The 17,191-nt window shown below is 43.5% G+C and overlaps 1 protein-coding gene across 1 annotated transcript in view; it reads left to right on the top strand.

Annotated features, from left to right (window-relative positions):
- The window catches only part of asic4a (acid-sensing (proton-gated) ion channel family member 4a), a gene marked incomplete at its 3' end in the record, with an annotated part of 58,633 nt that extends 44,473 nt beyond the window's left edge, over window positions 1–14,160 (top strand). The window contains exons 2-10 of the mRNA XM_083681921.1: window positions 7,721–7,865; window positions 8,621–8,748; window positions 8,843–8,996; window positions 9,900–9,953; window positions 11,769–11,922; window positions 12,795–12,886; window positions 13,051–13,130; window positions 13,586–13,705; window positions 14,047–14,160. Of these exons, the coding sequence (XP_083538047.1) occupies window positions 7,721–7,865; window positions 8,621–8,748; window positions 8,843–8,996; window positions 9,900–9,953; window positions 11,769–11,922; window positions 12,795–12,886; window positions 13,051–13,130; window positions 13,586–13,705; window positions 14,047–14,160 (1,041 nt within the window). The remainder of the gene's footprint in view (window positions 1–7,720; window positions 7,866–8,620; window positions 8,749–8,842; window positions 8,997–9,899; window positions 9,954–11,768; window positions 11,923–12,794; window positions 12,887–13,050; window positions 13,131–13,585; window positions 13,706–14,046) is intronic.
- Window positions 14,161–17,191: the final 3,031 nt, after the last annotated feature.

Genomic DNA, 17,191 nt, shown 5'->3' with positions numbered 1-17,191 from the left:
TGTGTGTTAGATCATCTGGTCTCGTCCCACACAAGCGGCTGTCGCAAGAAAACGACAGGGTGAGCCAAGACTTTGACATGCCTTGGTGTCTATTATACGAAAATAAATTGCAGCAATTTTGAATAGTTTTATTTCCTATGGTATTTATTGGATTTTGTAAAGTCTGAATAGCATAGGGCATTGTCAAAGTCAGCGGCAGGCAGCTTAGAAATGGATTTGTCATTGAGATGATAATGCAAATGTATAACGAGCCTCACTGAGAATATGAAAACCGTGTTTTGTTTTAAGACTCCCAGTATAGTGTAGTGTGTAGTCCTTCTACTGTGTATATCACCACAATGCCTCTACCAAAAATACCCTAGTACGTTCTGTAATACTCAGTTTACACTGGATTTCACTGAGATAATACAACAACATGACTTAAAGGAATTATCCACCTATGAGAGAGAACCAGAGTGTTATCTTACCAGTACAGCAGCGTTTAAGATAGAGGGTCATTTTTATTCATAGGTAATTTGCCCTTCCTCTGGCGCTAATGGAATTCCATTGACCCATGCCTTGGTAATGATCATCTGACCTCCCCGTCATCTCTCTCAAGAGCACAGTGACATCAGCACGCCTCTGAGGGGGGGTTTGGCTGTAAATAAACACAAATACATGTCACCATCAGTCAATAGCAGGGAGATCAAATCCACATTGACAGGCCCTGTAACCGCAGGAGTCCTTCCAACATGTGTGTTCCTGTACTGTATGCTGGGCAAACTCTGACAACAAATGACAGTGGTGGTCGAATCACCTGTGGCAACATTCATACCAGTATGGGGTTGTGTCACTGCAACAGAATATACTGTGAGTGTTTACACACACACACACACACACACATTATCCATCTGTCTAATCCTCTCTGAGCTTTGCTGTCAGACACAGGAAAACACACATACATATTGGGTTATATTCACTGCAAAAAAAAAATCTCCAAGTGTAACAGCTTGGGGTCAGCTTTATGAAACTTTAGCGTAAGCAATAACCTTGTTAGCTAGCAAGACAGTGCCTTAGGGGCTTATTGACCACCAACACCACAGACTTGCCCTTGATGTTTGGGAAGCTTTACAGGGCCTTGGAAAGCATCCCGTTGTCTCATGATCCCAATTTGGCAGCTCCAGAGTCCACATGCCAAACATCTGTGAGGATGGTATCAGGCCATGGTGGTAATAGCTGTCTGGCCCGGGCTTCTTCCCTTCCTCCTCTCTGATATGCTGACAGCAGTGGGTCTCACTAGATCCTCCCCATGATTCTGAACGGGTTTGAACAGAAAAGTGTGTCACTTTATATGCTTTAGTCTGGGTGTGATGATGTGACATGTTTTGGGGTTTTTTTGTTACATCCCAGCACCAACACACTAACTTAGTCAATTAGACTAATCACGGTCTTGATTTAGGACTATGGGACTAGTAGAGTGATTAGTTAGATCAGGCGTGTTAGTGCTGTGCAGTAACATGTGTACAGTAGCTCCACACACAAGGGCCCTCCAGGATATTGGGCTTGACGTCACTGATTTAGTGTGTTTTTCCACTGACTCGTAGAACAGGTTTTAACAAACATTGGTCGAGGAGAAATGCTGCAGCTCAGACGCACACAGTTGGAAGATGAATATACCATGCAACGCATTGGTCCCCATAATCATAAATATTACAAGGTTTTAAGGTAAACACTGTTTCCCTCTTATCCACACAACCAAAACAGGACATTTGGGCCAGAGTGATATGTTGCGCTTATTGCACCACCTAGAGGAATAAGGAGGTATAAGTCCTATGGTGACCTAACTGAGAAATATATCAACTCTTTATAACTTAACCTTTTGACAAATAGAATCATGCAGATGGGATGTTGTAATTCATCAAATGGCCATAATCTTTACATGTGTCGGTATGTTATGTACAGCATGACCTGTTCCAGATGGACAGGTGAAACCCCTGTGCTGAACCTCTGAAGGGATATATGTGTATATAGTATACTGATGATATACTAGTATTTGTCATTAAGTAATGTTCTTTGTTCTTCCTCCGTGGAAGTCTATTCCCCTTCCCCTAGTAGTCTAATAGATATAGCTTCCCCAGACTTCTTAGACAAAGAAAAACAACCATACAGGAAATCTCATGATGAATACAAACAATAAACGTTCACCAGGGAACGGTGGCGACAGGGCATTGGTGGCGGTGGGCGGCACGGTTGCCCCGGAGGAGAAGGTGGAGAGTCCTGGGGAGAAAAGTGTGGTGGAAGATTGAGTGCTGGGAAAACGTAGGTCTATGTTAATGAGAGGTGCCTTAATTAAAATAGAAAGTCTAATCGGCAGGCAGAAAAACAAAGCGGACACTTCGACATATGCCTCAGGCTGAGTTGTTCTGCTTCTGCTGTGACCAGAGCAGACCTCTCCTAGGCTCTATCAGTGAGCACCAAACAGAGTAAATGATTGAGAACGGAGAGTAAATTGACCCGGAGGATATCGGATCCAGACAGCACATAAACTACGTATTTGATAAAGGTTGGATGCCTGGCGTTTAGACAGGACCCTAATACCCTTACATTCAATCAGCTCTACAGTTGATGTCATCCTCTCATCCGTGTTATGGTCCTGACCATCCGTGTGGAAAAAAACAGCCAGAGATTGTGACTACACTGCCATGGGCAAGAAAAGTAACATGAGTCAACTGTCAAAAATGGTTAGCATAGTTTACAAGCAGGCAATTCCAAAAACGGATTTGTTCATTTGGACACAGAGCACTTGAATTTCACCCCAATGTTACATTTTTACGAGCCTTCGGGGTGTTTAAAATGGGATGCTAGTTAATTTTTTATTATCTGACTGATCGACAAGATCATGAGGGCATTGTTTCTACGACCAATAATCTGGGGTCTCAGAGCACTGTTCAGACTCAACCAAGACATAAGCTTTAGAAGCAAGAGAGGGGTCATCTCCATTACACATAAAGACTGGCAGGAGAATGACACTCTGTGGTGATAGAAATTAACTGATCTCCGTTATATTAGTAGTATCCAATCACATTTCCAAATGGCTCATTTATAGGTCCATGTAGGCGTGGTTTTGGCACAGGCAGTGAAACAGTGTCAAGGTAGATTTACTCCCATCTGTTTGAGCTTCGTAAGTGCCCATGTGTAGCTCTCAATTGCATTAGCATGCCGTACGCTAACAGCAGGAGAGAGGGAAGTACACAGGGGAGGGGGGGCCTGTGTTTCTCCTTATTCTTTGGACGGGTTGAGGGAAAGAGAGAGGATGAGGAACAGAATTAAAGGCCAAGAGTGAAACGTGGGAAATTATTATTTCAGTGGGAGCTGATTCTGGAAATTGATTTTCAGAATATGTGTTTCAACTGTGTGTCTTCAACTAAACGAAAATGGCTAAATATTCTTTCTGCCACATGCTCTGATTTTACAATTTCAGATTAAAGTATGCCCTCTACTTTCTTCTGTAGGCTACATTTACCAAGATATCATTGTGATTTACCCCTCTTACTGGATGAGAGAGAATACAACAGAGGGTATGCAAGTATTACCAAATAGTTATTTCTGTCAAAATACATATTTGACGGTCCTTAGAGACTCAATACGTTGGTGTCAGATAATATCATCCCAGTTATTATGTCTCTCAACTGCTGTAAGTGACTTTCTTTGTGTTTCGCGGGGGTAGATTTTAAAGGAAAAATAATTGTTTTGATTTCTGTCTTTTACACATATTAAATTTCACACCAAACTCATATTAGTGTGATAAGCAAAAACTCTTAAGTTGGTTCTCCAGTTGTGGGTCAGTGCTGTCAAGTCATGTTTTACTGATGCTCAGTATGGAAGGGATACCGCCACTGAAGACATCTCGCCAATCTGTTCTTTAATGAAGTTAGGAATTGATATACAATAAATGAAAGGCGTTTGATGGCGTGCCAACGCTCAGCCCTAGACACGTAGCGGAGCTGCCCAGGAGACGAGCGCTAATGGCGCAGAACCCTGCGTGCCTCACATTCCTATCAACACTGTTTAGACTTCGTGTTTCGACGTCTCCTCCATTCATCCAAACCTCTGTCCCTTAAGCGTCTACAGAAGAGCGTCTTGTTCTCTCAGTGAGAGCCGTTTCCCACCGGTATGTTGAGATCTTAAAAGCATTAACTCATGACAAATGTGATCTGTTTCGTGTTGCCTCTCTGATAGACTCTAACGACATACTTTGATTCAGGATTATTCGGGAATTAAGTGACTAAACTGCCATGTACCATCCAGGGCACCCGGAGCAGTGAAGTACAAACGGCCCTTGTCCTTGATTTCTCTGGCTGTCATTGTACAAGTGTTGAAACTACTTTCATATCATCTCTGCTCATTCATTCCTGCATAGCAGCTTATGACTTAAAATAGGAGCAACCAGAATTCACATATACTGTACGCTTCAAAAACTTTGGAGTTGTCATGTAAATATTCAATCAGTCTGTGCCGCAGTGTGATCCCGAGCACTCTGCCAGAGAGGCGTAATGAAGCCATTAAACCAGTGAACATCCCGTCTCACCCTTAAACCTGCGTGAGCCGTCCTTAATGGGACTGAACTGCCAATCAGTCCTCCGACGTGTTCCTCCAGCCTCTGCAAATGAATTCAAATCCTCCTCCTGAAACACGGGGGGACGGTGACGACACGCGGCCGCACGCCAGCAAATCGATGTCCTCCCGCATTCAAGCGATTATTGTGGGTTATTTAAAAGGAAAGCGCCGGGGAACTGTCAGATGACTGTCATAAACAGGCTGTTTTAGGGTTTACCACACCAGGGCTCGCCAAGTGGTGGGCCTCTTAATGCATTTGAAATAGAGAGAAAAGGGGTGAACAGGCAATTTGGAGAAAAAACACTGCCAAAAGACTGTTAATGGTCTGACATTAAGCCCAATTACGTTGGGTGCTAGAACAGGAGAGATTTATGCAAATGAGATGTAGTTAGGCACCTTTCCAATGCAAAGTTACAGCTATGGACTTGGGTTGCATGCTAATGGGGATAGCATGTTACTATGCAGCTGCTCATGAGGTTGTTTGGCCATTTCATCAAATGTTTATGTTTAAGCTAATAGCAATCTCCCTCAGCAATCCGTCCTTGAGAGGAGAGGCTAATTTTGACAGTATGGGGATAAACATCTTAGAGTTAATGTGGATTCATTCAATATAGGCCGAGAGCATATTGACTTCAGGCTTATTAATCAAGTAACTTAGCCAATGCTTAACCCAAACTGTCAAACAAGAGTAGGTTTTGAGTGACAAGAAGATAGACGAGGTTTATCAGTAATAAGATTATACATGAGTACTTTCACCGCTGCAGTGGTTATTAAACCTCTGTGAGTCTGCTAGGAGGCTGTCATGGTCCAGTTATTTGGGTCTTCAACCGCGTGGCGATGTCTCTCCTTGGGAATTGACAGAGTCAGCCCTGTTACCTTTGCTAAATTTGGTACGAGACGCAAAAAGAGAAAACTGGTCCATCAATCATGCCGGCTCTCGGAGAGAGAGAGAGAGAGAGAGAGAGAGACAGAGACAGAGAGAGACAGAGACAGAGAGAGAGACAGAGAGAGAGAGAGAGAGAGAGACAGAGAGAGAGAGAGAGAGAGAGGCGCTAGGAGCTGAGAGATGAGTCCCTGGAAGCTCTGCCAACAGCCATTTCCAAGGTGGGATGATGGGAAAACTTCCATCGGCTCTCCGGAGACATCATGTGTGAATACCTTGGCGCTCTCGCAAGAGCCGAAGTTCTAGAGCAGAACCCTGGGACTCTGAGGGAAGAGTGTGGTTTTTTTGTTTGTTGTTGTTGCATTTCTGAAGTTGATTCCCTCTCTCTCTCGGTTGCTGGCTGGATCAGATAGTGTAAACCGCGCCAGTTGAGGCTTATGTATGTCAATGAACTGGGGTAAATCAATGATAGGTGCGGCTTACTTCCACAGCTGCTCTGAACCAGCCGTGGAGAGATTAAATGAACTCAAACTAATAGCACATGTCAGTCAGGCATCGGTTTACTTTATACAGTGTCGTCATTATACGTTGTCCACCATTTGAGCTAGCCAGAACTAATTATTTGACAATCTTCATTCAACACATACAGGAACTCTACATTTTATGAGCCTAGTACCAAAAGAACCTAATGGGTGTACGTTGTATAATAATATATGCCATTTACCTGACGCTTTTATCCAAAGCGACTTACATTGCAGTGAGTGCATACATTTTAGTATAGATGGTCCCAGCGGGAATCAAACCCACAACCTTAGCATTGTTAACACCATGCTCTACCAACTGAGCCACAGAAATGAATCACTGGAAGCTCTGCCAACAACGTTGTCTGATCCAGTACCCATATCAACTGACCCAGTACCCATATCAACTGACCCAGTACCCATATCAACTGACCCAGTAGGACATATCAACTGACCCAGTACCCATATCAACTGACCCAGTAGGACATATCAACTGACCCAGTACTCATATCAACTGATCCAGTACCCATATCAACTGACCCAGTACCCATATCAACTGACCCAGTAGGACATATCAACTGACCCAGTAGGACATATCAACTGACCCAGTACCCATATCAACTGACCCAGTAGGACATATCAACTGACCCAGTACCCATATCAACTGACCCAGTACCCATATCAACTGACCCAGTACCCATATCAACTGACCCAGTACCCATATCAACTGACCCAGTAGGACATTGTTGCCTTGTCATCTTTAGTCAAGGATACATACTTGACTTGTATACAGTACATGTTTTTGTAAACGTCCCAGTTTGGTAAACAGAACCGTGTCTGTTTCTGGTACTAATTGCTGTTGTGGACAGTGTTGAACAGCCAGCTGCAGAGGGGGAATTACAGTGTTCAAATTGTTATACGCTTTGATTTCTGCAGAACCCTCTGAGATCAGAGCTCACCCTGTGGTGGTCCCCTTGTTTAGTCATCCCACAACCAATTATAAGGATCAAGCTGATGTTGAAGTTGAAACAGAGTTGTTATTACGCAAAACGCCGAGGCTGTGACAGAGGTTGTTTATGCATTCATCTGCCCTCCGCCGGGCTCCGTTGTTATTTCCCAGCCTCCCCTTCTGTCTCGCCTGCTGATCTATTCTGTCGCCTGCTCTCTGCCTCTTTCATTCCTTCATTACTCTGCCCCACGAGTTCCACGACTTTTTTGGCCAAAATAATAGACTTGTGTCACTTTTGCTTGTGTTGAGATGAGGGGCACAAACAACGTCTAAATCATGCCTCGTTTAGATATGCGTTGTGCATTTTTGTCCTCTCATCAGCGTAGATCCAAAATAAACACTTTGAACTGTTTGGTTGTGGGTGTTTTCTCTGCACGGGCTAGCTATGTAATTTTCCTTGGAAGAGTAAAACTGCATTTTATCACAGTCAAACATCCCTGAAATGGATTGACTGCTAGCATATCATTGCCTGGCCTCCCTATGCAGAGGATAGCCAGGCCTAAGATTCCTGTCTTTATTTTATAGACGCAATAGCTGTGGGTACATTACTGACCATGTACAATCCATCTGGTTTATTTTCTGCTCCATATCTCTCGAACTTCATTGCGATACCATGCAGTGTATGAGCCTGCCACAGCAGAGAAGCACAGATCGATGTTGTCATGTTTATTATGACATTACCTGATATCAATCTATTCTCCTATGCTGTAGGTCTACACCAGGTATGGGAAATGCTACACTTTCAACGGGAACAAGAGCACATCCAAGAAAACCAAGCAGGGCGGAATGGGGAATGGGCTGGAGATCATGTTGGATATTCAACAGGATGAGTATCTACCCATCTGGAAAGAGACAAGTAAGCCATACATCTATATGTCACACATAAACCTACACTCTGCTGCAGTATGGGTTGTGTTTTTGTTGTCATGAATCAAGAATTTCCCTACCTCTTTCAATGAATAATATACAGTATTTATGTGGGAATTGATCTTGTTTTGAATGATTGTAAGGCATCATTCTTTTCAAAGCACAGTTGTCAACAATGCACATAATGTGAGCGTTCATTTTGGAAAATAACTGAAAATAGTCACAATTAGCCCCAGTTGGGGTTTGAATCCAGCCCATGCCCTGCTGACATACCCTCTCCTCCTTACTTTCCTGTCTTTCTTCACTATCTCAATGCAATAAAAGATATATATACAGGACCAGTCAAAGGTTTGGACACACCTTGCCAAGAGTGTGCAAAGCTGTCATCAAAGCAAAAGGTGGCTACTTTGAAGAATCTAAAATATAAAACATATTCTGGTTTGTTTAACACTTTTTGGTTTACTACATAATTCCATATGTGTTCCTTCATAGTTTTGATGTCTTCAATATTAATCTACAATGTAGAAAATAATAAAAAATAAAGAAAAACCATTGAATGAGAAGGTGTGTCCAAACTTTTGACTGGTACTGTGTGTATATATATATATATATTATATATATATATATATGTATGTATAGGAGTGGGACTGCCCCACTCCAAAAAAATAACCTTAAAAGATAAATGAACCCACTCTACACCTCTTCTTTGCACCGTGCCGTGTCATTGCCCCTTTCATCCTGAAGACGAAACATCCTTAGAGGCAGGCATTCGCGTGCAGATCCACAGCCAGGACGAGCCTCCCTACATCCACCAGCTGGGCTTCGGAGTCTCCCCGGGGTTCCAGACCTTTGTTTCATGTCAGGAGCAGAGGGTAGGCCCTGTCCCTGTTATCTCTCCCAGATTACTGCCCTCGCCCCGCAGGCCTGTGCCTCAGACAGGGGTCTAATCAATCATTCTGTGCTCAGCTGACCTACCTGCCCCAGCCCTGGGGGAACTGCCGCCCAGCCAGCGACCAGATGATCCCAGGATACGACACCTACAGCATCAGCGCCTGCCGTCTGCGCTGCGAGACCACGGAGGTGGTCAGGGAGTGCCACTGCAGGATGGTGCACATGCCCGGTACGATGTCCCTGTCTCTCTAGCCTCACCCGTTTTTGTTTATTACTCCAGTAACATTTAACTTTTACATTAAGTTGCTCTTTAAAAGGAATAGGGAGTGATTCTTGATCCTCTTGTGTAATAACAAAACTATGGAAATACATTGCTGTTACATGAGTAAATACAACATTACTACACAGGAACAGTGTAGAGCAACTTAGTGTTAAGTGTTAGTGTTGATTCTGTCACCTATTTGATCTCCAATAAGTTATTTCTGTGTCCATATAGCATGCCAGGATTTGTATGTGACACACATGGCTGCTTCTTTTCATTAATTAATGGAGGTTCTTGCCACAAGCTCTATAGACAGGCTGTACGTTGACCTCTGACCTATTAGAACCACGTGGTGAACAGTGTGCAGTCTCACCCCTCAGGTCATAATGAAGGCTCTGCTCCTCTGCAAACCCAGTTGAATATCCCCAAATCAATCTCTCCTAATGCAAATTGAAAAGGAGACTGTTCTCAAAACATTAACTCAAACAACATTTTGGCTTCGGTGCCGAACATATTTCCCAAGCATTAATTTGTGCTGCTGATGAATTCCTGTCATTAGTGGCTCCTGCGCTCTGTTTGTCTCCGGGAAGGTGAATCATTGATTGGTTTTTAAAGACTTTCTAAATATGCCTTTGGGGTGGGGCTGGAGTGCTCCATTTTGCAAAGCAATCAGAGCCAGACATCCAACGCGGCCAAGACATTGTAAATAGAACTCATCTTCGCCTGTCTCCCTTCATATCTAGACAAATGATAAGACACTGTTCTGTTTCTCAATGGGGAGTCGTTTTTTTTTTCATGTTGGCAGACACGGGCGACGATGATTCTGTTCTTGATTGATCAGTCAGACTCATTCCATGTTTTGTTCTCCAGGAAACGCCGATATCTGCACCCCCAGTAAAATCAAGTGTGTTGACAAAGCGCTCGGTAAGACATGCTTTCTTTCCTTCCTTCTTCATTATCATAGATCGATGCCCCTAAGTGAACCAACGCTAAAATCAGTAACTCAAAATGAATATTTACACAACACAGAAATATTAGGTTTCAGGTTGAACGGCCCGGAGGTTCCCAATGGGAGCAGATTATGAAATGAAATTGCTTTTACGTCGATATGTCAATTGTTGGAGCTGGGAGTGTTTGTGCTGGCGGTGAGTGACAACATGCCACCTATCTACCCACCTACCTACCTGTCTACCCACCTACCTGTCTACCCACCCACCTATCTACCCACCTACCTACCTGTCTACCCACCTACCTGTCTACCCACCCACCTATCTACCCACCTACCTACCTGTCTACCCACCTACCTGTCTACCCACCCACCTATCTACCCACCCACCTACCTGTCTACCCACCTACCTGTCTACCCACCCACCCACCTGTCTACCCACCCACCTACCCGCCACATTCTCCAGCCTCTCACAGTCATTTGATATTTCGTCACGAACATCTCAGCGGCGCACGTTCCTACCAGCGCCGGGGCACCTTATCTCCATGCAGAGGTGCCTTGTTTGAAAGATATGATGACGGCCGTAAAAGAACCGGTTTATTATATGATGGGAGATGTATCAGTACAATTATGTTCTCCTGGCCTAATAAGCCAGAAATTTAATTATCTACCTCTTCAAAGGAAACCCAACCTCATTTAATGGGTGGGTGAACTAAATCTAGATATATCTTTCAAGAATTGTTCATATTTGTATCAGCTGTATTTTCTCCTCAAATAATCTGAATAAATTCACTCCTTGTGAAAGGTAATAACTTAAAACATTATATATCTATCTATCTATATATATTTATATATATTATATAGGTGATTTCCCCTCCCCCTCAGTCCAAGAATAGATTCGGTGCTGCCCCTGCATACAAATAACCTCATTATAACTGTTATAAAACACATAACTCACCAAATGTGAATTACTGTTATCAGGTCATAGACACTGGCATTCTTTTTTCTAGGAATTGAATTTTGTTGTGAAAAGAGGGATTTAAATAAGCTATGCATTGTGGTCTGTGTTTAGTGTATGTATTTGGCATTTTTTCTAAATGTGGATGTGTTTGCTTTTAGTGCTGAGCTTATGAATAAGTCTTGGTCTATGCATACACAGTAGTGTGTGTGTGTGTGTGTGTGTGTGTGTGTGTGTGTGTGTGTGTACAAGTACTTTATGGGTGTGTGTGTGTGTGTGTGTCCCATTGATATATAGATGCATGCACAGTAGGTAACATTGGATCATACTAACCTGGGTAACATTTTTCCTCTTATACCTGTGTTGTAACATTGTAATTATTCTATTAAAAACATTATATTAGGTTTCTGTCTAGTGGTTAAAGTAATTGCTCTGTAAGTGCATAATTATGGAGTTAAGTGTTGTTTTGTTAAAACAAGAGAAGCAACTGCTCTTTTGGTGGAATTACAAAGTAATTACTAGTTTACCAAACCACACATACATGTACATGTGACTAGAATAATTGCAATGCTGTTTTTTTTAATTACTGTATAATAACAACGTCACGTAAAAGGTTAGCGTAGCGTGCTAACTGGAACATCTCAATAAAGGCTTTTGGAGGATAGAGGTGAAGCTTAGCACACCTGTACCATACCAAGGGACGGGTACCTGGCAGAACAAGGGCCTCGGTTTGTGTATGCCAGCCATCCCATCACCACCTGAGGCTAGTCTGGCTCTGGCCTGGCCTGCTCACCCCAGGCTCTGTAACAGACTGACGCTCTGTCCTGTGTTGCAGCTATGCTCCAGAAGAGCACGGGGGACACCTGTCCCTGTGAGACACCCTGTAACCTGACCCGCTACGGCAAAGAACTCTCCATGGTCAAGATCCCCAGCAAGGGCTCTGCTCGCTACCTCTCCCGGAAGTACGATAAGACAGAGGACTATATCAGGTATGGTCCTCTGTGCCTCAGTGTGGTCCTCTGTGCCTCAGTGTGGTCCTCTGTGGCTCAGTGTGGTCCTCTGTGCCTCAGTGTGGTCCTCTGTGGCTCAGTGTGGTCCTCTGTGCCTCAGTGTGGTCCTCTGTGCCTCAGTGTGGTCCTCTGTGGCTCAGTGTGGTCCTCTGTGGCTCAGTGTGGTCCTCTGTGCCTCAGTGTGGTCCTCTGTGGCTCAGTGTGGTCCTCTGTGGCTCAGTGTGGTCCTCTGTGGCTCAGTTGGTAGAGCATGGCGTTAACAACGCTTAGGTTGTGGGTTTGATTCCTGCTGGGACCATATATACTGAAATGTATGCACTCACTGCAATGTAAGTCACTTTGGATAAAATCGTCAACTAAATGTCATATATAGTATGAGAGGTAGCCTATATCAGATATGAGGTAGCTTATATCAGGTATGAGGTAGTCTATATCAGGTATATGAGGTAGTCTATATCAGATACGAGGTAGTCTATATCAGACTAACCCAAACCACAGAGAGAAGTCTGCACACCAACCCACCTAGGGACTGACTAATCACCATCCTGATGTTCACTGAATCACTGCTCACCGCTGTTAAACCTTAAACACCCCATAATCAGACTATCGTTAACTTGATTCATTTTAATTGCTTAAAGACATGAAAGTGCTGTCATGACAGTTTATGGTGACCATAAAAATGACATGGTACAGTATGCAGTTTTTTTTTCTTTTCGTGAATATCCTGGTGAGTTTGTGCTGCGATAGACCGTGCAATTTTGCTGTTGTCTTTGTTATAAAGGTGAACAGTGAATCACCGAGCTGCTATAAATGTCTGCTGCGTTCTCTTTCTACAACCTTCATATCCCTAGAGACAACTTCCTAGTCTTGGATATCTTCTTTGAGACTCTCAACTACGAGACGATTGAACAGAAGAAAGCGTACGACGTTGCAGGTTTGCTGGGTGAGTTCCTCTTACCTGTGATGCACCTGTGATGTGTTCTCTTTCTGATTCAGAGCTTATGATGTTTGGGCTTTCACGTTTCATATTAAGCCCCCATGTGGGATTTGGCATGTCCTGTAATGGTGGAACCATATCAGAAGATGAAGTCACTTCTTTTTTTTCAGGTGACATCGGTGGCCAGATGGGCTTGTTCATCGGGGCCAGCGTCCTGACAATCTTAGAAATATTGGATTATGTGTATGAGGTACATTGAGTCTCTTTGTCGTATTTGTATGTGCATGGCTTCTGAGGCTCCCAGAGTGACTAACCTTAAAATGTCAGCTTGTCTTACACTGTAAACCCCAGGACGCCACTAAAACGCGACCTCCATCAGTGTCAGCGGTGCTTGAACCCTCTCAACAGTAATGTGAGGCCCAGCACTGTAAATGTGTCAATTATGGGTGTGAAGGATTTCACTCGCGTGTACGAGGCTAATGATATGGAAATCCTACGCTGAGCTTGGAGACATGTCAGATATGGTGGGGGAGTGAACTCCTGACTGCTTGTTTTTTCCATCAACCCCCCCCTCCCTTCCTCCCACCCACCCTCCCCCCTCCCTTCCTTCCACCCTCCCTCCGTCCCTCCATCCATCCATCCCTCCCCCCCTCCCTCCGTCCCTCCATCCATCCATCCCTCCATTCGACCGCTTGTTGAACCCAGGTGGTCAAGCACAGGCTACAGCGTTTGCTGAGGCCACAGAAGGAGGAGAAGAAGCAGCAACAACAACAACAGCAGGCCAGCACTGTGGCAACGGTGGGATTAGAGGATATGAAAGCTGAGGTGAGTCCTCTGGTTTGAGAGTGACGCCACGTAGCCAACATTATCATACAGCTCTGTGCAGGAGGAGGAAATAGCCCAAAGCAAAACGAGCCAACTGAAAATAGAGTTGTGATTACATTGTTCTGTGTCATCGTTGGGAGCTACATCGCTACAAATCTAGTTTTCCCCAAGGAAATCAAGTTTAATCTGTTTTTTTATCCCATTGCACAGGATTAGGCTACATGCCCCCGGAAGCTACAGTACCAGATATGATCAGTTTGGTTTATCGAGCCAAAGTCACATACTTTACATGATTATTATAGTATTATTAGCTGTGTCTAATTGTAATTCATTGCCACCAGGAGTGCAGTGACATGACCAGGAGTCACCCTGAAGGAGCCTACGGAAACACCATCCTACCGAACCACCACCACCACCACGGGATACACGGGGTGTTCGAAGACTTCGCCTGCTAGAGCCAGTGGAGGTTCCAGCCCTGATGACAACAGGAGACGTGAGCTCTCTGTTCTGTGATTGGGCCAAATAACAGACCCTTGGACCTCAGCCCCTCTTTTGCTGTCATCAGTGAAAGCTACAGCCAAAGTCGAACACCAAACCTGTGCTGCTTATCAGACCACTCGTGTGTGGGGCACAAATTGGACGCCACACTTACTGTCCAGCTGGGGACTTTCACCTTTGTTCCTCGTCGATCGGAAAGCTGGCCACACATGGTCACCGCAGGGGAGCAAGAAGAGGAGTGCATGTCATCTTGATCCAGTTAATACTAAAATAATCTGATTTATCTATCACCCTCCATTACCCTCCGTCTGTAGCTCCCTTAATCGCGTTTCTCTACGTTCTCACACCGTGCACCCTACTATTTTGAACTGTCATATCATTGTACATTATGTAATTATTTAATTACCCCTCTATATTGTATACAAGATGAGAATAGCGAAGAGAAACGGCCACCGTCACCATCAGCGTAAAGGTGTTTTCAAACAACACCAGCGGGAGTTGAAGAAGAAGTGGTCTTCTGGCGTGCTAAATCCATACGACCATCACTTTTAAGATAGATAGCACCTCCTCCCGCCTACTGTATTTACCATGTCTGCGCTGTGGTAAATGTACATTAGAGAGTAGCATTGTATCTGTACATAGAGGTCCAACCTTAATACAAAGAAAGTACTGTTTTAAATGGTTGATGGTTATTCTAATTTAATATAACTTCTGTAATATATTTTTTTTGTAATTTATTTATATATATTTTAGAAATGATGTTTTGGAAATTATAGCAGTTATGATTGTAGCAATCACACTGACTTCTTGTTTAAACCTGTTATGAAAGATAATGATTGAAACGCATTTGTTCCAAGCAACACTACGTATTATTATTGGTTTATGATATTGTAATTATTTCACTAATTGACTGACTTGCTTGGGTATAGATGAAGTTCAGAAAAATTCTTAAAGATAAACATCTTAAATTTAATAATTTTACGAAGACATTTACATAAAATACACTAATAAAGCAGAGGAACACGCTGTGTGACCCTCCTGGCGCTGCACCTACATCTGGACCTCTGCTAAAACTGTGGTCATCTCGATTACAGATCCCCCCCAACTTATGAATACTTAATGTTATCCCGTAAAGCCCTAATATAAGTGTGACAAGTCAATGATCTCACAGCTTAAATCCAAAGCAATCAATGAGAGGTTGAATGTTATTGGCCCAAAGCATTCCCCTTCTCTGTAAGCCTCTGTGTGGGAAAAAGGTGAGCAGTTATTCACGGATCGGGCATGCATTAGCGCGCGTGTGTGTGTGTGCGTGTGTGTGTGCGTGTGTGTGTGTGTGTGTGTGTGTGTGTGTGTGTGTGTGTGTGTGTGTGTGCGTGCGTGTGCGTGTGTGTGTGTGTGTGTGTGTATGCGTGTGTGTGTGTGTGTGCACTATAATACACATCATTGAGCACATTCGACAGGGTGACGCTGAGCTGCCCTATTTAAAGACTGGGCCAGAGGAGTCTTTTCAAAAAATCCTTGTTGGAAGTAAAGTGGCTTCCAAAATTACTGTTCTTTGTCCCCTGTGCTTGGCTTGGATACTGAAGTAGTTACAGCAAAGGTGGACCCGGGACTAACACTGCTGTCAACTCTCTGGAGTGAAACAGCCTCACTGACAGACCTATCACTTTGAGTCCTCTTTCCTGACAATCCACTGTGGGTCCATGACCTTCACCAAGTTGTTGGACTTTATTGTCCTCTTTGCATACCGTATACAGCATATGGTCACATAAATAGATATAAAGATGTTTGAATACAACTATTTCTTAACCATTTTATTTGTGGATTTTGTTTGTGATCTTAATATGGTAGTCATGCAGTAGTCGAGTGCTCTCTGAATTGTGTCCACAGTGAAAATGACAACGTTATCAGCATACAGACACACTCCCCTCCGTGGCGAGTAATCATGGGCTGTTTAATATTCATAATCGTGTGTCACGATGACATTTTCAAAGGTTCCCAATCACAATCTCTGATGGTGTCCTGTGACTGGCTATGCATAACAATCCCCCCCTCTCTCATCAATAATGGTATCTTCTGACAGGTCACATTCACAGGGGCCGCTGGACTAGAGTCCATATAGGAGCACATTATCAGTAATGCTTCATTTGTTACATTATCTTAGGTTAACAAGTATGTACAGGTATTGTAGATCCCCATCATCAGAGCCTGTATTCCCTACAGCACATCCTGTACATGTCCATGGTCAGAGCCTGTATTCCCTACAGCACATCCTGTACATGTCCATGGTCAGAGCCTGTATTCCCTACAGCACACAGATGTGCTCTGTGTAGCACCTGTGTAGCACCTGTGTAGCACCTGTGTAGCACCTGGCCCGCCTAAGTATGTGTGCAAGGAATAAGTAAATCAATTGGTCATTACAGTTGCATATGTGACTATTGCTGTTTAACCCAATGCTGGGAAGAGCTGAAGTGGCACATTTACTGCTGTAGAAGTTGCTATTGGATTCCCCCACCTGACAATATGTACATTTTAAAATTTCTGAATCTACCTCTTCTCTTGTCTCCTTTTCTTTCTTTTTCTCAGTTAAAAAACATTCTGTAAAACTCTTTGCATATTGTGTATTCACAAAATCAAAATCAAGTTGTCTGTGATATTGTGTATTGCAAATGTTTCGCATTTTGAACTGAATGTTCCACATTAGACAGCAATAGGGGGTCATTTTCAAAATGAGAAATCAGAGCAATGCCATCAAGCAGCTGGAGGACACACGGACAATTCACTCAGATAACAACAACCGCTCAAGACATTTTGTACAGAAGTCTGCTATTGTGACTGTTTCTTCTGTTAGAACACATTTTATAAATGTTATGGTAAGTACAACAAATATTAAAGTTTAGATTGTTAAATGAAATGCCTCCTACATGATCTATATTGCAGATGAACTTATTCACCTCCATGATTGACATGTTTATTTCCAACAGAGTG

The sequence above is a fragment of the Argentina silus genome (genome assembly GCF_951799395.1).
Source record: "Argentina silus genome assembly, chromosome: 12".
Classification (NCBI taxonomy): Eukaryota; Metazoa; Chordata; class Actinopteri; order Argentiniformes; family Argentinidae; genus Argentina; species Argentina silus.
Note: the sequence above shows the minus strand (reverse complement) of the source record. Positions and strands in the feature narration are given on the sequence as shown.